The sequence below is a fragment of the Sorghum bicolor genome, chromosome 7, assembly GCF_000003195.3.
Source record: "Sorghum bicolor cultivar BTx623 chromosome 7, Sorghum_bicolor_NCBIv3, whole genome shotgun sequence".
NCBI classification, from domain to species: domain Eukaryota; kingdom Viridiplantae; phylum Streptophyta; class Magnoliopsida; order Poales; family Poaceae; genus Sorghum; species Sorghum bicolor.
In genome coordinates this window covers 56,429,895-56,452,136 of record NC_012876.2, presented here as the reverse complement: position 1 = coordinate 56,452,136, position 22,242 = coordinate 56,429,895, and the positions used below count along the sequence as shown (strand labels likewise).

General features: G+C 44.1%; 3 protein-coding genes across 11 annotated transcripts; all 3 read right to left on the bottom strand.

Annotated features, from left to right (window-relative positions):
- On the bottom strand, positions 1,533-9,705 carry LOC110437217. Of its 6 annotated transcripts, none has more exons than XM_021465585.1 (7): positions 9,296-9,705; positions 6,556-6,776; positions 5,211-5,589; positions 4,372-4,614; positions 4,028-4,266; positions 3,553-3,701; positions 1,533-1,930 (listed from the first exon to the last, which is right to left on the bottom strand). In XM_021465585.1, the coding sequence occupies exons 4-7, from the start codon at positions 4,557-4,559 to the stop codon at positions 1,691-1,693; spliced, it is 816 nt and encodes a 271-aa protein (XP_021321260.1). In that variant the 5' UTR covers positions 4,560-4,614; positions 5,211-5,589; positions 6,556-6,776; positions 9,296-9,705; the 3' UTR covers positions 1,533-1,690. The 6 variants fall into 6 exon arrangements, with proteins under 6 accessions (XP_021321260.1, XP_021321259.1, XP_021321263.1 ...); XM_021465584.1 differs by having other exon boundaries at positions 6,556-6,761; XM_021465588.1 differs by lacking the exon at positions 5,211-5,589 and having other exon boundaries at positions 6,556-6,761.
- Positions 10,462-12,084, bottom strand: LOC110437218 (chlorophyll a-b binding protein 4, chloroplastic). Its single transcript, XM_021465589.1, has 3 exons — positions 11,640-12,084; positions 11,118-11,533; positions 10,462-11,001 (listed from the first exon to the last, which is right to left on the bottom strand). The coding sequence occupies exons 1-3, from the start codon at positions 11,846-11,848 to the stop codon at positions 10,871-10,873; spliced, it is 756 nt and encodes a 251-aa protein (XP_021321264.1). The 5' UTR covers positions 11,849-12,084; the 3' UTR covers positions 10,462-10,870.
- LOC8075667 (polypyrimidine tract-binding protein homolog 1) lies at positions 14,709-21,944 on the bottom strand. Of its 4 annotated transcripts, XR_002455082.1 has the most exons (11): positions 21,539-21,944; positions 18,333-18,542; positions 17,578-17,640; positions 17,428-17,501; positions 17,246-17,341; positions 17,053-17,110; positions 16,851-16,955; positions 16,668-16,749; positions 16,265-16,334; positions 15,593-15,705; positions 14,709-15,365 (listed from the first exon to the last, which is right to left on the bottom strand). XR_002455082.1 is itself a non-coding variant. In XM_021465086.1 (10 exons), the coding sequence occupies exons 1-10, from the start codon at positions 21,719-21,721 to the stop codon at positions 15,358-15,360; spliced, it is 945 nt and encodes a 314-aa protein (XP_021320761.1). In that variant the 5' UTR covers positions 21,722-21,944; the 3' UTR covers positions 14,709-15,357. The 4 variants fall into 4 exon arrangements, 2 of the variants coding, with proteins under 2 accessions (XP_021320761.1, XP_002444395.1); XM_021465086.1 differs by lacking the exon at positions 16,265-16,334 and having other exon boundaries at positions 15,640-15,705; XM_002444350.2 differs by lacking the exon at positions 16,265-16,334 and having other exon boundaries at positions 21,539-21,942.

Below are 22,242 nucleotides of genomic sequence, written 5' to 3'. Positions count from 1 at the left end.
CACCCACGGACCACCGCCGCGTTCCTGTGCCAGCGTCATGCATGGAACACACGGGGGGCGCCACGGCCCATGGGAACGCCCGGTGTACCTCCCCCACTGTCCGGACTCCGGAGCGGTGCCGCGGTTAAAAATAGTACCAGAGAAGGCGGGGCCGCAATCGGAACCGGACAGGCCTGATGATGCGTAGTATATGGTTCATTCAAGCTCAACGGCAGCACGTTTCTAGCCAGGCAGCCGCCTGTGCATTTTTTTTTATTTTTACTTTAACGAACCAACGGGACCAATATGCATGCTCACCCGAAGCCTATTCACTGGTCTGAAAAATCATAGCCGAAATTATTTTTGGCTGATTTATTGAGAGAGAGAAATACTATTGGCGGCTGATAAAAAAAAGAACGGGCTCGCTAGGAGCAAGTTTGAAACGCATGAACTTTACGGGAATTATGCAAGAGTTAGAATAACTCTAATAGTTGGCTAAAGTTAGTATTCAAATTCTATTATTTTGTCATTTTGTAAAATAGAGAACTTCTTAAAAAAGAAGAGGTCTACAATAGTCTTGCTATTTTACAAAATCAGATAGCTAGTGTCAGTGGTTGGCTATATATGGCCACCGAAAATTAATGGTAGCCAATTTTTTATTTTACAAAACTAGATAACATATCCGTTGGAGCCTACGTTTTACTGTACAAATTCTAAAATAGTCTCGACAACAAAAATAGTCAAATTGTTAGAGTTGCTCTTATAATACATTTATTGTCTCATCAGTGACCCAAACTCATAACCCGTACCAATAATTTAGAGTCGCACGTTGGCGCCACGATACAAAATTCAACTAAAAATTGTGTTGGAATAGATGAGTCAAGCTATGTTCACAAAAAAAAGAGTCACGCTATAGATTACGCTCGAATGTATAGGTATACTCCATCCGTCCCTAAATATCGGTCGTTTGTGGTTTCTTAAGAAACAACTTTGACTAAATATATATCAAGAAAGTATTAATATTTACGGTATATAATTATTGTCAATGGAAAGATCCTTCAATCTAGTTTATTAATAAATTTATTTAGAGATACAATTGCTGCACGTATTTTCTACAAATCGAGTCAAATTTATGGCAAGCACACCAACACCGACAGTTATTTGTATATGCTAGTTAATACAATCCGAAACATTACTATTTATGACCAAAGAGAGTACGACCAATGGATATTCAAGAATAGAAATGGATACATATTTTCCTGATTTATTCTTCCAACATTATTTCCAATGTAACAGTATATAAATGCACAAAATTGTTATGATAAAGTAGTAAGACGTCAGCGGTTGCAAACTGAGTGTAGCTCAATTAGTAAGGCTTTTTTTGGTGAAATCTATTTATCTGTGTTTAAGTCTTTGGCTTAGTATGAACGGTTGTATTTTCTTGTATTTATTCCAGAATTTAATTAATTTTTCAGTGTCTATCAATAGCAAAGCCTACAAGACTTATATCAATTTTGAAATTCGTGAATCCAGCTGTCTCTTAGAGATGCTCATAGGAATATGACGCACATGCGTGTGAGGATCTTCATATGTACTGGGTTTCGAAAAAACAATGTCAGTGGTTCAGTGACCATAATGTCGGACTCGAAGTTGAATGAATCCACAGCGCAGATAATTGCTCAGATTTCACAACAAAAAACGACAATCATGGTCATGCTTCGACTTTCTGTACTCTAGGGGATTCTTTGGAGGAAACAATTTCCTCTAGGTCTTGTTGTGACAGCAGCTTTGTAGAAGGCACAAATTCTTCATCACCGGAAGGAACTGCTTGTAGATCCATGGGCTGAACTGAGAAGTGTTCTCCCAGGGCCGCAATGACCCCATCGGTGAAAACTGAACGTGAAGGTATATACTCCTTCATGCGGCACAAGAAATCTGTGTGGTTTCTTGCCTGGAAAGAAAATGAGAAATCCACATTAATGGTGAACATTTTGAGTTGACACTCACCTTTCGTGAATCTCAACTGTAAAAAATGAGTGATACCATATATCTGAAATAGGCTCAATTCAAGTGTAAAACATACACAACCAGGAACATGGGTGGTACTGTCACAGAAATAAGTACATTTCAACTGCAAGATTTCCAAAGCTGAAGGTATTTTGAGTACAAATGAAAAACCATGCATTAATGGAGTGTTTGCTTTTGTGGAATCAATCCATACTATGATGTGATGCATCACTAGTCTATTCCTCAAATTCAGTGGAATGACCTCACTCCTCATGCTAGTACTAATTATTAGTTCATGGTAATGGGTAAACTCATTCTATTCCACAAACTAAAGAAAAAACCAGAGAGTGAGATGATGATGGACCACTTCATTCTACAAACCAAACACCCCAAATGTTTCTATATATAAAGATTTGGGCCCATTCCCAACCATATTCCATGGAACCATTTCCATGCAAAAACTGGATCAAGAATCAAGATAGTTAAGACCTAAGAGCGCGTGGTGAAAACCAATATCATTTGCAGCATTACTGGCTGGTTCTCAACATCTCAATCATTGTTTATATGTACCCAGAAAGTTCCAAACGACAGCTCTAAACTCTTCGGACATATCAATGAAAGTTATATGATATAACAACAATAGTCCTCAACTCTGGTCTAAGCCCAAGTGCAACAGTTTGCCACTAAAAACTTCGCACTCTACCTTCAATCCTTCACATCACAAACTCAATGATTATTCAGTTACAGCTCGTTCTTGTGTAAAGTGGGTCAATGATTGCACTGAGTTTTGGCAATCCATGCCATTACTAGGCAATACTTCCACAGTCGAAGTTCCACCACAAATCAACTAGCATGGCCAAGCTGCTGTCTGACACCACTGGTCATCATTGCACTATTTTGTGCAATGCCAGATCCTTGCATCCAATAATTGATCAAAAACTAAACTGGTTTATTTCTACCCAGCACTTTTCATCTCCTCTAGGATATCATTCAAGTACAAAATAAAGCACTTACAGTAAAACCCATCTAACTTTTCAGGTTTCAGTATACTAAAGCACTTACAGTAAAACCCATTTAACTCTCCAGGCTTCAGTATTACTGCTGCTCAACTCTTTGGTCTGGCAATCACTGTTAAAACCTTTTCTTACATAATATATACATGCAGTAATCACTAATTCTGATAAAGTAAGCCATGATTAACCAACTTCAACCAGTTCTTGGACCTTACCAGATCAAGGGTCACAACAATTATTGATAGTTCACACCAATAAGGGGCAAAAGTTGACCGAGTAGTTAGGAAAACATTGTGACACAATCTGGCAAAAACTAAGAGACTCGTAAAGGGTGTTCAGTGTTTTACAGATCAATTGCTCAGGCACCAGCGATTATGATAGCACACTACTGATGTACAGTTTCCTGCCTGATTAACTCTGAGTAACATATATCAAAATTAAAGATGCTCAAATTTGATAATCTCATTGGAGAAGTTCATTCTAAACATCATTCTCAATGCCTGTGCACAAAGGATGCTGAAAATCAGATCAAGACAAACAGATAGGATCATACCAGTCGATATTCCGGTGCACGCTTTGGGATTTTGAGATAATCCATATTTTTCACATCATAATCCCACAAGAACGATGTGTGATGAACCCAACGATTTTTTGTTATTGATTGAGCATTTCCACCGAATTTTCGATGACTAAATGCATAGTCTGAAACAACAAATGCATAATAAGTTAATCACTTGGACAGCATTGCATCCTCAGCACTGAGAAACAGTTTCCCAACATATTTGGATACAAGCTGGTGACAAGGTAATCATCGACGAATGTAAATTCAAATTTTGTTATCTAGAAATAGATTATGTTCAACGAAGGATAGTAAACTATGTCCACTTAAATGTAAGAACAAAAGCCATAATTTTCTATCCTTAAAGGATATACTGGGATACAATGCATTTGAACATGGAATTTTCGCTCACTGTAAGAAATAGAATATTAAGCTGGCAAATGATAAAATTGGTGCTGATTTTCCATACCATTCTCACGTAGATGAAATTCACCAAATCTGTCAAAAACTTTGCCATATAGCTGACCACTCCATGACATGATGTCCCGTGGAAAGGGCTGCAGCCCGGCAATGGCATTCTTGTTGCAAATGAAAGTCACAAACACCGTTCCCTGATCAACAATGACGGTGCCACCTCCACTGAACCTCCTCACGACCGGCACCTGGTCCCGGAGGGCAGGCTGTATCTTTACAAGCTCTGAGACTCTCCTGCCATCGCACAACCAAATTAGCAGCTCAACATGGGCTACAAAGGGGACAATGCATGACTGAATCATCCTTCCTGACAAAATCTGAGAGGAGTTTAGTTTATACCCAGACACGCCCATGACGATGGTAGCAGGGGTCGTGCCATTGTTGATGATGCACCAGTTGTCTGAAGTGCAGCGCAGGAGCTCCTCCTCCAGGTGCAGCTGCTGGAGGATTGGCACACCGCTCATGGTGACGAGCCTCATGAGAGGACGAGCCGCACCGCTCATCCCAGCCAACCCGGCAGAAGCCATACTTGAATCTTGATCAGGGGCAGACTCAGACTAAAATAGTAGGCAGGGCTGAGCTCTAAGGAAGACACAAACATATCACATACATAAAATTTGCTAGTCCAAAGCTGTTTCATATACAAATATATACCTTCACAAATTCATAACGAACTTAGTTACAACAATGAACATATGCATCTTATTTGTTTAATACAACTAAAAGTTCATGATTAATCTATATAATGTTGAAACTACTACAGTTACGAAATATACTACCATGTAAATATATTTTAACTCTTTGGCCTAGCATCCCTACTGTAAGTCTGTTACATCTCTCGGAATCCATCAGTTGTGCAGTCCCAAAATCCGTAAACAGAAGTTATGAGACAATTTTAATGGATCAATAGGTATATTGGAGAAACTTTGTACGATTTTATAGGGCCAATAAACAATTGAAGATCAAATTTTACATTCATAGAGCATTGATATGCACTCAGGGAAGTACCACCAATATTTACATTGCTTGAACTAAAAAAAATTGTGAGCACAAAAATGTTCTTCTCGTCACGTTGAGTTGATTACAATCTGCCATTAAATCACTAATCAATTGCTGAGAATCTACAATGCACCTCAAGTGGGGAAAATTACAGATAATGGAGAACTGAACTTATATACCTATAGGTACTTCGTGATTTCCAGCCTTGCTGCCGTCTGCCGCTGCCCACAGGCTGCCTGACTACTTGTTGCTCGGCTGCTCGGTGCCTTGCGCGGCTGAGCCTCTGGTGCGGCGCCCTGCGGCCCTGTCGGCTTACGGGATGCCTGCTGCTGTGGCGAAGTGCAGACGTCCCGGATGACTAGATCCCGCCGGCCGCCGCACCTGGCACTCGTCTCCCAAGGTACACCGGTCTAGGCACTAGCCTCTAGCTAGGGCTGGAAGGTGAGAGTGGACGGGGAAGGGGAACGCACTGGGAGTGGGGGTGAGAGTCGCTTGACCTTGACGCCCAGAGATGGCGTCTGGTGCCGGGCTGCGGCGGCGGATTGCGATCGCGGGCGTCTGGGGAAGAAGAAGAGAAGAGTTGTCACTCAATAGGGCCTCGGGGTGGGGGGCTTGCTTTCGGCCCAATTAAGGCCTCGTTCGGGAGCACCGTATTGGTGCCAGACCAACATCGGATCCAGACCAGGATCTCGCCCTGTTAAGGTCTTGTTTGGATGTTATTGGATTCACCTCAATCCACATGTGTTGGAGTGGATTGGGGTGGAATTTAGTTCAAGTTCCACTCCAATCCACCCCAATACATGTGGATTGATGCGAATCCGACTACATCCAAATAAGGCCTAATGGGGCTAAATCCACCCTTAACCCACCCCGATCATCAGGCTATCAAGTTGTTCCCCTAACCCAACCCCACCCAAATTTTGAAGCAAATAACCCGCCCCGATCCAGCCCATGGAAGCGGGTTCAACCCATCTGTACCAACATCCAGTGGCGGATCGAGAAATGGACCAAGGGGAGGGCTAAATAACAGAGGGCAAAAAAATTTTGCTCACTGTACACAGTACACTAATCTCTACACCTAAAAAACGTGAAACGGACCCGTCTATGGCTCCATGGTGAAGCCGCCGCGTGATGCTTCACTCAGCCGAGTGAATTTGCGCCGACATGTGGGCCCCACTCTCTCTTCTAGACACCTCCCCACCCCTCAGTATCCCATCCATCTCTCCCGCACTCCCTCGCTCCCGCAAGCCCCAACAACGCCGCACTCCCTCCCCTCCCACAATCCCCGATCTCAATCCCCTCGCTCTCAATCCAGCGAGCCTCCCTATCGCCTTCAAACTCACGCCACTCCCTCCTTGCCGCCGTGCAACGGGCGCCGTGCGCCAGGAAAATACCGGACGACGAGCAACGGCCCCGCCCACTTCGCCGTCGTGCGCTTACCTACGGCCGAACGGCAACGTCGGTGCCGCCTGGATGCACTCCCCTCGCTCCCCTCCCACCTAGCTGTCGAGGAGCTGCGCATACCTCCGCCTGGACGCACTCCCCTCGCTCCCCTCCCACCTAGCTGCCGAGGAGGAGACGCGCCTAACGCCACCAAGGAGAGGCGACGAGAGGCGAGGTCGCAGCTGGGTCACCGGCGAGAGGTGAGAGGCGAGGTCCTCCACGGTCGGCGCATGCCCTCCACGGCCGCCGGCGAGAGGCGAGGTTGCAGCTGGCTCACCGAAACCCGCCTGTCCATGCGCACACTAACATAAATATTCTTAAGTCTCCTGCTAATTTAGGATAAGCCTACTGCTAATTCCTAAGAAAAATCTCTATTTTTATTGATGTTGTTGGATTGCAGAAGAGCATAAGTGCATAACTGCATAATCCTGCCAAGACACCCCCAGTTTACTAGCATAAGTGCATAATTGCATATTAGCTACCTTATGTCTTACCTGATACTGCAGCAACACAAAGAAAATGGTCATCCACATGTAAATATGCAGCAGTAATGTCTGAGAAAAATATGCAGCCCTACTATAGTTTCACTATAGTTTCATTCAGAGGTAAGAAATTCAGATCTATTATTTTCTGTTAGTAGATGCAGGTCCAAGAATTATTCCCCCATGTCCAGTGTTTTGATTTGCTCTCTTGGCTTGTGCATATATTCCTCTGGAGAGTAGCTTATTGCTGTGGCTAAAATTTAACGTGGTATGTCTATTGTATATAGCGTCCTTGTCTCCTTGCATGTTTGCTATTCAACATCAGTACATCACCCCTAGACCTCAAGTTTTTCACTGGCCTTGGCACCAAATCACCCAGAGCATCCTCTGTTGATGCCGGCCAGAACCAGAAATTTTACTTGGCGATAAGGTTGGGCTTGGACTTGTGAATTTTCTGACTGATGAGAACTCCACACTCCTGGGTGGTAAAAAGGTTCTTCTTGGATCTAAGATAAGGATTTTCTGATAACCTGTCTTGCAAAAACAGCTCCACTGCTCTTGTTCATGCTGGCGTTGTTGAACAGAAGGATGATAATATGTCTGATGGACTATAGAAATATTCTATTTCCTTGAGATGATGTTGACACACATGATCATGCCTTTTAGTAGAGATTTTCTGAACATACCTTGGCACACATGTTCATGCTGGGGTAGCTAAAGTACAGTACAGTTGCACACATGATTTTGACACACAAGGCTGAGCAGGAGCAAATCGAGAATCTCGTGATAGCCATTGCCACAGAACAGGTACCCCTCCTCCGTTATCTATTATCAAAGGAGGTAATATTTGGTGGGTCGATGGGCTCAGGACAATTGTGTGCACAGGTGCATATTGCCTGGTTTTATTTGGGGCTGATATTTTATCTAGAACCATATTAAGCTAAAAATTGCAAACATGACATTGTCAATGTTAAGCTTTCCCTAATATAGTACTGAAAAATGCTACAAAAATTCCATCCGCAATGACTAAATAGATTATGGATTTTAGTGATGGCCTGCATTGATGCAAAATGTTCAGACAATGTGCTGAAATTTCTCATCGAAGATAATTTCCCTTTTTTGTTTTTTTAAATGATTCCTGAGGCAATAGTTTTAAGATTAATTCGAGATAATAAACAGGTAGAGCACAAAGAGTAGATGACTCAATACTATGTCATTCCGCACTAAGTCTAATGCTTTCAACCTCTAGAGTGCTGTCCAACTGAGGAAAACATTTCAAGGCCTGTTTAGATGCTCTTTGTGATTTTATCTCAACATCTGCTGAAGAATAGTACTATCATAGTATTATCCTATATGTATTTGTGGCTGTCAAGCATACATGACCATGATAAATGTGAAGTGTCAGAGTAGAGGATGAATCCTTACATGTGAAGAATCTCTCTTCTCCCTGCTCCTGCTATAGAAATCTAATTATATTGGATGCAAAATCATGTATATTAAAGCTTCATTTTTCTTTCTGATTTTAGTCTTAATTTATTATTGTTACTCAGTGCTTGCTGTTCTGCATAAGTGCAATGTGCAGATGTGTAACTTTGAAATTAAAACTTCAACACCTCATTTCTCGTATGTAGTTGCTGCAAGCAAAAACTGGAGCCTAAAGACAAGGTAGTACACAGTGAAAGGAAGGGAGATCAACAACAGGTTGATGATAGCCGAACTAACATTCACCAACCGAGGACTCACCGGGAGACCATGGTACAAGCATATGGAAGCATTTGCCTTTGCCATTCGCAATATCTGTGTCATATGTGCAATACATTTCTATAATTTCAATGTGTGTTCAGATAACATTTTTTTAAAGCCCCCTGCACCCGTGAAGTTTATTTCCACTGGTGTCTTGGTTGTGTAATGTGAAACATGTGAAGCCACAAAACACTTATATTTCTATATTTTGCTTACCTGCAAATGTTGTTGGGTAAACAAACATTGGAAAAGGCAATAGTGGCACCTAAACTTCGGATTTCCTAAGCAAATTAATTCAGGGCAGTTGAATGTAAGCAAAAGTTTACTTTCCAAGCTATTTGACAATAGGGAAGTGCATATGTCCAAGCTGAAACTAAGATGAGTGGGCATGGGCATGATTTTGTTTCTAAATATTTTTTTTTTGTTTCCGTAGCAACGTACGGGCATTCAACTAGTGGATATAACATATTTCTTACCATAATATCTTTCCATCCTAAGACACATTGGATATGAATTAAGAGTTAAGAATTGTCAAATGTTGCTGAGAGTATAGACTATGGAGAAATAAGAATGGAGATTTGGATCTCGCTTCTCACCTGGTTGGGCAGCCAGGCGGCCAACAGTCACCGCAGGAGGGGGCGAGGGGCCGCAGCCAGTGGGGAGACAAGGGAAGGTCGCCGTCGTGGTCTCGTCGGAGTCAAGTCGGAGATTCACCGGGCGCCTGCAGCGCCGTCGCGGCTTCGCGACTCGCGAGGGCGTTGAAGTCGAGGAGTCGCGGCAGCGAACGAGGCACGAAGCGGTGAATGTAAAGAAGGGCTCGGACGCCGAATCCGGGTGAGGCCGAGGGCCGCGCGAACTCCGGCCACCGGCTTGGGAGTAGCAGATCGGCGTGGGGGGGCGAGACCGGACGGGGGCGGGGGCGCGCAGCGGCAAGCAGGGGCGGCGGCGACGGCTCTTCAGTCGTTGCTACTCGGAGGTCGGAGCAACATCTCACGAGCCGATGGATCCTAGCCTCGTAAAATAGTTTGAGTTGAAACTATTTAGGGTCCAAAAAATATTATTTTAAATGTGTAGATTTTGAAATTTAAAATTATCAAACAATCTAAGATGTTGATATGGTCTTTACAAAAGTTATAGTTCTTGATAGAATCTACAACTTTGTAGTTGAAAAGTTTTAAATTAAAATATGTTTAGAGTCTCAAACATGTGTTCGAAGGTCGTTATAGATTTTAAAATTTAAGTTTTTGAATTCCTAAATGATCTTCAATATTTACATAGTTAATACCAAAGCTCTAGTGGTCCACATGATCTATATGTTTGATATTGACAAATTTTTTATTTAAAAATCACCTAGAGTCTCAAATATGTGTTTGAAATTCACATGTTTTAAGGCTCAATTTTTTGATTTTTTTTTAAACTATCTCTGATGGTGATACATCATATACCAAAGTTGTAGTACTCGACAAGATTTAAAACTTTATAGTTAAAATTTTTTTCATTTGAGTTTATTTAGTAGCCAAAATATCCAATGTAAGGTTACGAAACATTAATATAAAAAAAATAGTGTATTATATATATACACAAATAATTGTGTGGTGTAGTGGTAGAGGGATGATACTGTTAAGTGAGAGGTCCTAGGTCCAACTTTTTAGAGTTGCAAGTTTTTAGTTTTTTTTGTTTTTTTCGCAAACATTAACCGCAAGTTTTTAGTTTTTTTTGTTTTTTCACGAACATTAATCGCGATGGGCATCGATGTTTACCATTTGCTTAATTATACAAGCCTACTAGTTCTCGTACAAATACATGCATGTGTTTCCACACTGAACCATGGACTGGCAAGTGGCAAGCAAGAAGTAAGCACAAGAGGAACCCCATCGGGATAGATCGATGAGGATACTGATCAAACAATCTTACCCTTAGCCCTCCCCTTGGATTAATGTACATACCAGCAGTGTCACTCCTCAGCCCTCTCTCTCTTCATACCATGCATTACAAGTTACAACAAACCCGGTCCGAATCTATACCCTCCAGATCGATTAACAACACACATCACACAAACTGATCCAGAAAGGAATTAACATCGACGACCGCGCTTCAATGTTTGCCTTCCAGTCCCCATCAGCTCGCTAGCGATGGATCACATTTTACATGACCTGGATATATATCATCGACTAAGAGAGGGTCTGGATGATGGTGTTGTGCCATGGGTCAGACAGGTGCTGCAGCAGGTTGTCGAAGGGCCCCTTGCCGGTGACGTTGTGCTGGATCAGGAAGCCCAGGAACGCCAGCATCGCCAGCCTCCCTGCACGCAGAATTAACAATTAATAACCGGATGCATATGATTAGTCGTCGTCAGAGGGAAGGATCATCGGAAGTGGCCGGCGACCGTGCGGAGGTATCGATGGTAGTGGTGCTCACCGTTGGCGAGCTCCTTCTCCTTGGCCTCGAGCGTGGGCGCGAAGTTGAGCGGGTTGAAGACGCTGCCGGGGTAGCCGCACTCGTGCGGCGGCAGGCTGTAGCTCTTGAAGATGGGGTCCTGGTTGACGCTGCCGGGGTTCTTGATGTCCTGCCACCGCCGGATCTCCACGTAGTGGAACAGGATGAACTCGATCACGAACAGCGTCGACGACGACGCGAAGTACTCCGACTTGCCGGCGTCGTACCACTGCGGCGCGTTGATGAGCCCGGCCTTGGTCAGCACCTCCGGGATCAGCATCCCGGCCACGCCGAGCATCGCCCACCGCCCGTTCACCAGCTCCGCCTGCACGAACCACCGCAGGTTCTCGGGGTCCTCCGCCAGGCCCAACGGGTCGAAGCCATTGTCACCCGGCAGGCTGCGCGCGCGCGGTGGCCATGTCAGTCAGGCCAGTCAGTCAGGCTGCCGGCCGTCGCTGCGGCGGCCATGGCCAGAGTTATTATTAGAGAAAAAGAAACACTGACCTGCCGTCGAGGTAGGCGGGGGAGGGAAGGCCGGGGAGCCACTCGCCCTTGGCCTCCGCCTTGAGGCTGCGCCTGGTCGTCGGCGACGCGGTGCGGCCGAGGCGGCTAGAGTGGCCAAGGAAGGCCGAGGACGACGACGACGACTTGAGCGACGACGCCGACGACGGGCGCAGGGCCGCGACCGGGGCGCGGGCGGTGACGGACGCCATGCTTCGTAGCGTAGCTTCCCGGCGGGGGACTGAGGAGAGATCGATGGGGGGAGTGGTGGCGGAGGGGGAGATCGTCGATCGAGCACGTTGGTTTTTGCCGCCAGAAGCAGCCTGGTTTGTACTGTATTAAACTGTCGCCTGCCGGTCCCGGGCGGCGGGTGTGGCCAGGAGGCGCCGGCGGGGGCCGACGGCGGAGATACGCCGCGCGGTGGGATCGGACGGACGGGGTACCGCATGGGACGGGTGTGGCCAATGAGAAGCCCCGTCTCTTATCCAGCGTTATCCGGATGCTGGGATACGGGGGAATCAAACGGGGTGTTGCCATTGGATGGCGGTGGCAGCCATGGCTAGTGCTGGCTGCCACGTCGGACAGGCAGGGGTGACAAGTGTCTGGTTCAGATCTTTCGTGTTGTCTAGATTATTTCATCTTGTTACTCGCCAGTCCTTTCTGCGCTACGGTGGCCTAGGCAAAAAAAAATCTCGACGGCACTAACCGAGTGACCGACCGACAAGAGGAGTATCTTCCTGCACAATCAAAAGTTTTGGATTGACAGTTGACTTGGAAGCCAAGGCCTTGTTTACTTTCAAAAAAAATTATAAGATAAGAATAGTACCACTTTCGTTTGTATTTTGATAAATAGTATCCAATCATGAACTAACTAGGGTCAAAAGATTCGTCACGTAAATTACAGGTAAAGTGTGTAATTAGTTATTTCTTTTATGTATATTTAGTGCTTCATGTATGTGTCGTAAGATTTGATGTGATGGGGAATGTAAAAAATTATGTAAAATATTTTGGGAACTAAACAAGGCCCAATAGTAGCTATTGATAACCTAAGGATTTTGTTGGATTGGGTTTTGTTGATGTGAGAATAATGAATACATGTTTGATGTGAGCATCAGCTACAGAAACGACTATTTAATCGATAATTTCTGCAGCTGATGTTGATTTGTTCTTAAGAGAAAAACATTGTTCCGAACCATGGAACAGTGTTTTTCTCTCAAGAACAAGCTTATAAGCCGCTACCACGAAATAACGTTTTTCTCTCAAGAACAAATTAGCATCACTATTAGCCGCAAGCATTTGTTGTGAGCTTCCGAGGAGAAAGTATCTGGGTCATAAGAGTATATTTAAATAAAAAAGGAAGAGTGGGTCTAAGTTTTGGAGGAGCCTGTTACACTGTTACAGCGATGAGGTGTTTAGGGGTTTGGAGAACTACGGAAAATTCACTACCAGATCTTTGTATATGCATCTTTCCTTTGGAGGAGTAAAGGATGCAAGAATGTGTGAGACTTGGGGTGCAGGGCCTCCCTAAAAGTACATTTTTTTTTTCTTTGGATGGCTTACCATGATAGAATTCAATGTGTGGAGTACAATTGGAGAAGAGAAAATGGTCTGGTTCAGCTAACTGTAATCTGTGAGCTTGTGGAGACTACTGATCATATTTTGTTCCAATATTCCATAGCATCGTATTTGTGAGCGTTTAACAAGCCTGGATGTACTGTTTGTAGAAGTGTTGGGTTGGGTCATATGTCGAATGGGTTATTTGGTTTGGGGTTAGAAACGGGTTAGCTTTAGATGGGGTGTAACAGGTTTGCTTAAACAACAGGTTGGATTGGGTTGGGTTTGCTACCACGTGGGTTGGAACAGGCTTTGCAATGCATGAGACAAAATCCATGAACGCGGACACGAGGGACTGTGCGAGGGAGTTAGTGGCGCAGAGCAGCAGGCAGAGATTTGTTGCGTGCTGCTGATGCTCTAGCAGTGCTGTGCAAGTGGGTGGAGAACCCGATGGTGTAACCAGTTAGGGCTCGTTCGGTTAGGGGTGATTTTGGATTGGAATCGTTCCTGGTGATGCTAGCTATTAGAAATTAAAGAAGGAATTCCGGTTGGAATGCTTCCGGGCCTTTAAAACCTGGTAACCGAACGTAGCCTTAATGGGTTGGGTTGGGTTCATGTGCGTTATCATTGGGTTAGAGTGGTTTAGAAAGTTTACAATAATTAGTACGGGGTGGGGTGGATATGGGCTGGATTTTTCCCTGTTAACAGGGCGACATATGATAGGCGAGTTGAGAAACAAACTTTATTTTGTGCGTAGGTGCTCTATAGAGATTATGGAAGACAAGGAATGATATGGCCTTCAACGACAAGATCATGGCTTCCCCATCGGTGGTCATACACAAAGACAATTATGCTGCTCAAGACGTGGAGACCCCTACTCAAGCCAAGGTCCAAGGTTGTGGTTGTGGCAGAGACAATTTTTGAGAAGCTGCATCAAGGTCTCACCGAGGCATGAAGTATGTCTAGTGAAGGTTTTTTCTTGATGTGTAATGGTCACTTTGCTCATGGATGGTAGATAGTTCTTGCTATCTTAGCCCCTGATTGGTGATCTTCTTTTGAACAACTTGGTGTCGGCCTAGTTTTTCTTTATGCTCTTCTCTTGTAAGCTGGTAACCCCAGTTAAGGATCAGAGTTTCATTTAGGCTCCCTAATGAAGCTAGGCTGGGCCTTTGATTAAAAAAAGGCTAAAATAACCTCTTTAAATTTCAGTACAAACTGTAAAAGATAAGTCACATTAAAAAATGTTACAAGGGCTGCCAGGTACATACCCTTTGAACTAGATAAAGCACATTTCCATACAAATTGTGTCAAAATTAAAGTTTGAATTGCAATCTGCACCGGAATGATTCAGCAGTACACATAGGAGATCGGAAAGCAACCAACTCGGTAACAATTCCAATCTTGATCTCAGCGCTCTACCATAGCACTTCTTGCTACAAAAGGCACGGCCTGGCCAAAAAAAAAAAAAGCAGAACAAGCGCATTTTTTTACAAGAAAAATCTGCATAAGAAATCACCGAGGCATCAAAACAACTCGACATTGAGATCAAAACCAACAATATACCATGCAGGCTAATATGTTAACACTATTTTTGACAGTTTTACAGACAGCCAGCGCTGAGGTATTCTTGCGAAGGGTGCTCGCAAGTTACAAGAGCTACATCAAAGAGCTACAATGCACTTCCAAAATTTTGAAGATGGCATTTGCGGACCACAATTGTTGCAGGTACTGTGCTGTGATTGCTCTCTGACAATACTGAACCAAAACCACTTATTTCGGGAAGTACATTGGTTGGCCAGCTGGTGGTGCATGCGGCGGAGCACCAGGGGGCATGCCATACTGTGGCATCTGCTGTGAAACCTGAAACGATACTGGCGGGGCACCGGAACTCGATCCAATAGCAGGATAGTGAGGCATGGAGTTGGTCATTAATGGTTGGTTGGGGTACGCAGTCGATGCAGATGCAAAACCCCCTGCCTGCATGTTAGGATTCCAAGCTGGCACTTGTCCAACAGGAGTTGAAGCCGCTGTGCTTGCATAAAAAGGAGCAGCTGGTGCTGATGCAGTGTTCTGCCATGCCACTCCCGGAGAGCTTAGAACTGGCGCTTGTGCAGCAGCTTGCAGCTGCGCGTTAGGGTCTGAAAGAGTGTAGTCCCTGCTTCTCTCATCATGCGCCTGAATGCAAATAAATAGGCAACTGATTAGAATAAGGCAAAAGCAGGCAACACTAAGAACCAAGGACAAAAGATGTTAAGAAAGCGTACTTTGTCAGATTGCATGAACAATAGGTATTCTTTTTTATACTAATTGAGCAAAATTCATTATTCATTAGTCCAGAAGGAGATAATATATATATACTTAAATTATTTGCTAATTACACAGCCTGAAACTACTATTTATACCTTTACATTGAGATCAGTATGACGAGAGTATGACAGATGAAGCTTACAGTAACCACCATCATATATGCAGTGTCCCTCCAAAGCTTGTTTAGCAACGGCTGCGGTTGTTATATCTAAAAAAAGATTCCATCAGTCATACGAATCTATTGTCCATCAAATATTAATGCTACAGTGCCATGGCAAAGGGAAAACAGAATTAGCAATTCCACTTGCCCATAGAATAAATTGAGATACTCCATATTCCAGGGACATAATGTTAAAAGTGTGGGTGGAAGGGTATTGAGCTTCTTGTTTCATCAAAGCAGTTCAATTATGACTACAAAACTAACCAGTACAAACAGTATTTAGCACCAATAAGATGAGTGCCATTTGAATTGTCACACTTTTCGAAGACATTTATCATTTTATCTCAAGAAGCTAGAGAATGCCCACAGATAGATACAAAGACATTTTTCCCCAACAGCAGAAGCGATAATAAGACATGTTGATTATACAGGTCCTGACTACTACTCTAATCCCCAACGCTTTAAGCAGGTATAAAAATACCTAAATCAGGACCCAGCAAATGTCACAAGGAAAGCACAGTGATGACAGAATGAAAGTTTGAAGAAAGCCCCTAGTAAGAAAGACAGTATGCTTACAGCAAAAGGTAAAAAATGATCAAGAAATTACTAAAGGCAACTTTATAGCTGCGGAAAGTTGCAGATGTCCATTTTAAGCCTTCACGAACTCCGACACCTCTCTGCTGAAGTTTCCCAACTTAGAAACTTATGATGCAAAAAGGGAGAGAATAACAGTGTGACTGGTTTACTCATAAATGTTATGAGGGGGGAGGGAGGGAGGGAGAGAGTGAGGGAAGGATATAAATCAGGATCAATAGTACATTCCAATCTAAGTCTGGAAAAACAAAACTACAGGCCTCAATACTTCCAAACAAGCAAGATATATAAAGTGCCCTCAACTATGTAAGCAAGTTACAGAGACATGCCAATGCAATAAATTGCAAATGTATGAATGTATCACGGTGCACCAAGGTCAAGAGCATATCCTGTTGGGTGCATTGGTGAGCACATACCTGGATATTGGATTAGAGCCTGCATTCCACCATTCTTCTCAAACATTGCAATTTTTTGAACACTACCAAAAGCAGAGAACACCTGAAATTATCACATTATAACGTAATTATAGTATTACACAGCTTGCTTGTCAGTTCTTTATTTTAAATCAACAAAAGGTACTGGATTATTCTCGTTCTTACAGTGTGCAGAACATCCACCGTCACAGCATATTGCATGTTCTCAATTGATGCTAAAAGTACATTGCTCTCAGGCTCCTTTACCTTCCCATCAGGGCCTACTGTGGGCTGCAAATTTTTCATTCAGTGAGCACGCACAAATAAAAAGAGGGAGGGGGAGGTGCGAAACATCATGAACTCATGAGATTGAACACATGAAGCATACCTGCACAATCCCCTCAATTGCTGTTTGATTCACAGGAAGATAAGGATTGGTGTAATCCCTGTTAAATCAACAAAATAGTATCAAAAGGGGTAGATGGTTAATAAATAGCATAACTCTTAAGAAGATAATAATATCTTTTAAGCATTATCAACAGGAAGCCGCAACGCTTCAAGTTTATGCTACTTTCTTGTACCTGCTGCGATGCGACTGAAATTTGATGTTCAAATCCTTATGCGCAGAAAAGGTGATGCGCATGTGGCAGGCACTGATATGTTCTGGAAGTAAATATCTGAAAGAGAGGTGTCACATAAGTAACTTTGTATTGGGGGCCTGATAATCAACAATAGCAATTAGCAAAACTGTAAAATGCATTACTTTGGGATGCTTCTTCCATCCAATGAGTTTTTAGCTTCAAGAGCAGTTGGGGCATCAGTATACTGGATAAGCGCCTGTGTAAAGTCCGATCGTTAAGCTCAATGTAGAATAGAATAATATGTAGGCAAATAGGCAGAAGAAACACATTACCTGGAAACCAGCCGCTTTCTCAAATGTAGCTATCTTGTGAACAAACCCAAATGCTGAAAATACCTGAATTAGGCACAACCAATTGTCAGACAGTTTAGGATTAGCCTATTCGCAACCAAATGGCAGAGTAGCGAGCGCAAGGTTATGCGAAGAACAGATGGAGCACATCGGTGAATTGTGCTGGAGGCATGAATTCACAATGTAGCTACTATATATCAGAAAATATGTAATACAGAGAAAAGTTCCATGCTAAAGAAGCAGAATTCAACAAATAACAAACTTGATTAAAATACGTTTCAGAATCTTTTTGTTAATTTGGTGTTCTCAGTGAAGTACTTGCCTTGTGCCCATCTGTACTATTATTCAGGGAAGAATCCAATGCCAACTTTTTAAACTTCCTAACAATCTTATATTTCTTGCCAAGAACCAGGATATACGTGCTAAATTAACAGAGTGCAATCAACAATAGTGTTGCACGTTTTAAGACAAAATTTACCGAGTTTTTCAACAGATAGAAAGATATGGGTCATGTACAATCATTAAGTCATAATAACCACAGGCGTGCTTCGAAAAGATGTATAGCAACAGAAAAAAGATATCGTAGTAAAAATGTTGTTATCATCACCGCAAATGTTCAATGAGAAACAATAAATAAATAAATAAATAAATAAGTTTGTACAGACCAAGCAATCCAGGAAGCTGCTCTGCCATTTAAGTGAATCCATTCATAAATACATATAGATACTAACACTTACCAAATGAATGACTTCTATGGTAACATCATTAGGCTGAACACCTTCAAAAGTGACAAGTAGGACATTGCCAGAAGAATCACCAGTGCCTTTATTGTTGGTAATTTCTTGCCTGTTTGAATATTGGATATATACAGTTTTACCACGAACTTGAGCAGGTTCTGAAGATGAAGCATAATAGGACACCATTGAAATTGCCTGGTTTTGATCTGCCTGAAAATGAGCATGTTGAAGGGAAAACAGTAAGGAACACATTGACTAAGCTGGAAATTTGAATCATATACAACTAAAAGCTCTGCAAGTTCAGCACACAGTCCACAACTTAAATTTTCTTTTAAATAAATATTGACAAACAATTTTCTTCTACCAAAAAGAATTTCCTCTTTTGCAAAGAATAAAATATCTTTATATAGCTGATAGGATCCTTGATCCTACCCAGGCTGCATAGTGCGTAGGGATGGAAGACGGGTGGTTGGGGCTTGATCTCATGGCGGCGGCAAGGAGCCGCTGCGGCGTGAGGGTGGTCAGGAGGGTCATGTGATGGCCCTTGAGGCCAGGCAAATACTATTGCCTTGCTTAATTAATTCCCAAAGAGTCAAGGGGTATTTATCCCCTCAAACTTACAAGCAAATCAATCACAAATCCTATACTTATGGAAACAGCAAAAATAACTATAGATAGCTGATCCACGGGCGCCTCGGCCCCTTGCTGCCGGTGTGGCCTAGCCACCGGGCCTGGGCCAGCACTGATAAGAGATGCCCGTCATAACATCATGATCTCAGCGAGGGCCTTGGTGATGGCGTCGGGAGCGGAAGGCGGCGCCCCCTATGGTGCTGGCGGTACAACCCGCTGAACTAGCGGCACGGTGGTTTTGGCATCCACCACCGCGGTAGCATCGGAACCTGACATCGCCAATACCAGATTGATAGGATCCTTGATCCTACCCGGGCTGCGTAGTGCGTAGGCATGGAAGACGGGTGGTTGGGGCTTGATCTCACGGTGGTGGCGAGAGGCGTGGCGGCGTGAGGACAGCAGCGTGAGGCAGCTCTGCTGCTGCTTGCCCTAGGCGTGCGTGAGAGAGAGCAGGGAGGCAGGAGGGTCACATGATGGCCCTTGAGGCCAGGCAAATACTATTGTCATGCTTAATTAATTCCCATAGAGTAAAGGGGTATTTATCCCCTCAAACTTACAAGCAAATCAATCATAAATCCTATAATTATGGAAATAGCAAAAGTAACTCTAGATAGCTGATCCACAGGCACCTGGGCCCCTTGGGGCCGGTGTGGCCTAGCCACTGGGCCTGAGCCGGCGCTGATAAGTGATGCCCGTCATAACTCATAACATAAGCTGCCATCCCTGAGGCCCCTCATGCAAGTCAACAGATTTCATAAGTTACAAGAAGCCAGCTCACACTAAACCCTCTGGAAACGAAGTTTCTATTGCTAGTAGATAACATAATATTGATGCTGCAAAATATATATCAACTAGACAGGCATTTCATCCCTGATTCCATTTAGCCATACCCACATACTATAGAATGATGATAAAAAAATCTCTTAGTAATCAACAATCCACTCCACTCCACCCCATACATAATGCTGTCAGACAAGTTAACAATGTTCAAAAAGGCGAAATTCGCGGTCGCCTAGGCATGAAGCGGAGGGGGACCACGTCGACTAGGGGCTAGGCAGGCTCCTAGGCGGACTAGGTGGTGTTGAAGGAGTCAGAGCGGCGCGGGCAGTCCAATTTTTGGCAGGCAAACACGCAGACGGGAAGCGCGGGATTGGAAGGCAGACGCGCACAGGGGGAGGGGGGAGGGAAAGCGCTGGATTTGGTAGGCATGCGCGCAGAAAAAGAAGGAAGCATTCGCGTGCAGGGGAAAAGAAGCAGGCGGATGTGGAAAAAGAAGAAAGCAAGCTCGCAGGAAGGATAAAGAGCAGGCCCGCGAGCTGCTTGACTGCTTCCTCCCTTCTCAGCTCTCCTCTGCTCCCTGTCTGGCTGTCTCCCTGTCTCCTCTGCTCCTTGTCTGGCTGTCTCTTTGTCTCCTCTGCTCATGTCTCCTCTGCAATTCCGCATTGCCTAGGAAACGCCTAGGCTTGCCTAGGCGCGCCTAAGCTCTAGGCGGGAGCTTACCACCTAGATACCGTGTAACGCCTTTCTTAACTTTGCAAGTTAACATTGGATAAAAAGGAGCATTAAACGATGATGAAGATGTCATATTCCTCCAGGTTTTATCCTCTTAAACTTCACCTCATTCATCATCACACAATAAAATACAAATGTGCAATAGTTGACTATGGACAGCAAACATAAGAAAAAAGGGCAGACCCAGTGCTGGAGGCTCCCACATGAGTGGGGTCTGGGGAAGGGAAAAACCGAGGCAAGCCTTCCCCTGCAAAATCTGCGGAGAGGCTGCTTCGAACCCACGACCTGGTGACTCAGTGAGACAGCTCTCACCACTGCATCAGGCCTGCCCTTCTTATAGACGGCAAACATGTTGAGACAAATATGTTTTCCTCTGAATGTACACAACCAATTAAGTAAACAAACAAAATCAGTTCTTCCTCTACACAATATCAGCATATCATGTGTTCCATGAGACAAATCAAGTGATAGGACATGTGGCCACTTACGATGAGAACAATCTCATCAAAATTCCAGCTTACATTAGATTTGACACGGCATAGGAGTACTGAAAAAACATGTGACATAATAATCATACTAAACCACACCAAAAGAAAACAATGCACATTAACACTTTAGAATATCTAGGTAGAATAGTGCACTCCTAATGCATGCCATAAAGTTAATGCATCTCATCTAATAGTGGCACTGTTGTTGTTAGTTGGCACCTGAGCTGAAACGGTATTGTGCAACTGTAAAAACAGCAGTCCACACTAAAAGTTTGATCAAATAATACAAACCATCCCCCAACTAGCACCCTGACATTCGCAAACAAGAAACATCTAAACAGATGAGATCAAATACCATGAATGACCTAAATCATGATCATACAGAAAAACCTAGTAGCTGACATGTCATTGCTTATAGTTTACCACACTGAACACCATGCAAATCACTAGATGCAATCTCGTAACACCCAAATCGCAGTGACAATCGCGAATTCCTCGTAATCTCAATCATTCCTACAGCAGCCACCGGTACGGTACCACAATCGATCCGAGGAGGGAGTGGAGCAGGGGGCTTACAAACTCGACGAAGGCCTGGTTGCGGTTGGCGCCGACGTTGCACATGGTGTTTACGACCCTGCCGAAGGGTTTGCAGAGCTCGACGAGCTCCTCCTCGGTGCATTCCCACGGCATGTTCCGCAGGTGCAGCACCTTGGACGGCGTCTGCGTGTACCGGAATTGCGTGGCCGACCCGGACGGCATCCTTGCTGGCTCGGCTTCCTCTCCGGGGGGGGCCGGGAGCCGGGGACGCGGGCGGTGGTGGCACTGCTGCTAGGGTTAGGGTTTGGTGGGTTTTCTTATCGCGGCGCGGGGGTGGAGCCGATTCGAGGGAGGAGGAAGCGAGCACGGTCGCTGAGGAGAGAGACGGGGTTGGCCTGTTGAGGATTGGGAATTGGGATTTGGGGTGGCTCGGCTGGGTTGGGTGGTTCCAGAGTCCAGAAGGTGACGATGCTGAGGCGCATGCGCATCCGGCGAAGCGGGCGCGCGTGTGGCCCCACGTGCAAGCGACAAATAGCGCGGCTGTGGTGCAACCGGCGCCGATGACCTTTGTAGCAATACCTCTCCTTTATCTCGATTCTTGAAAAAACAAATGACAATTAAAAAATATAGAAGTCAATTCATATAATCCTTCAATCCAAATTATAAGCCGCTTTGACTTGTTTAGTACAATCGATTTTGCTATGTTTTTCAGATATAATAAAAGTATCTAGGGTCCCGCATGA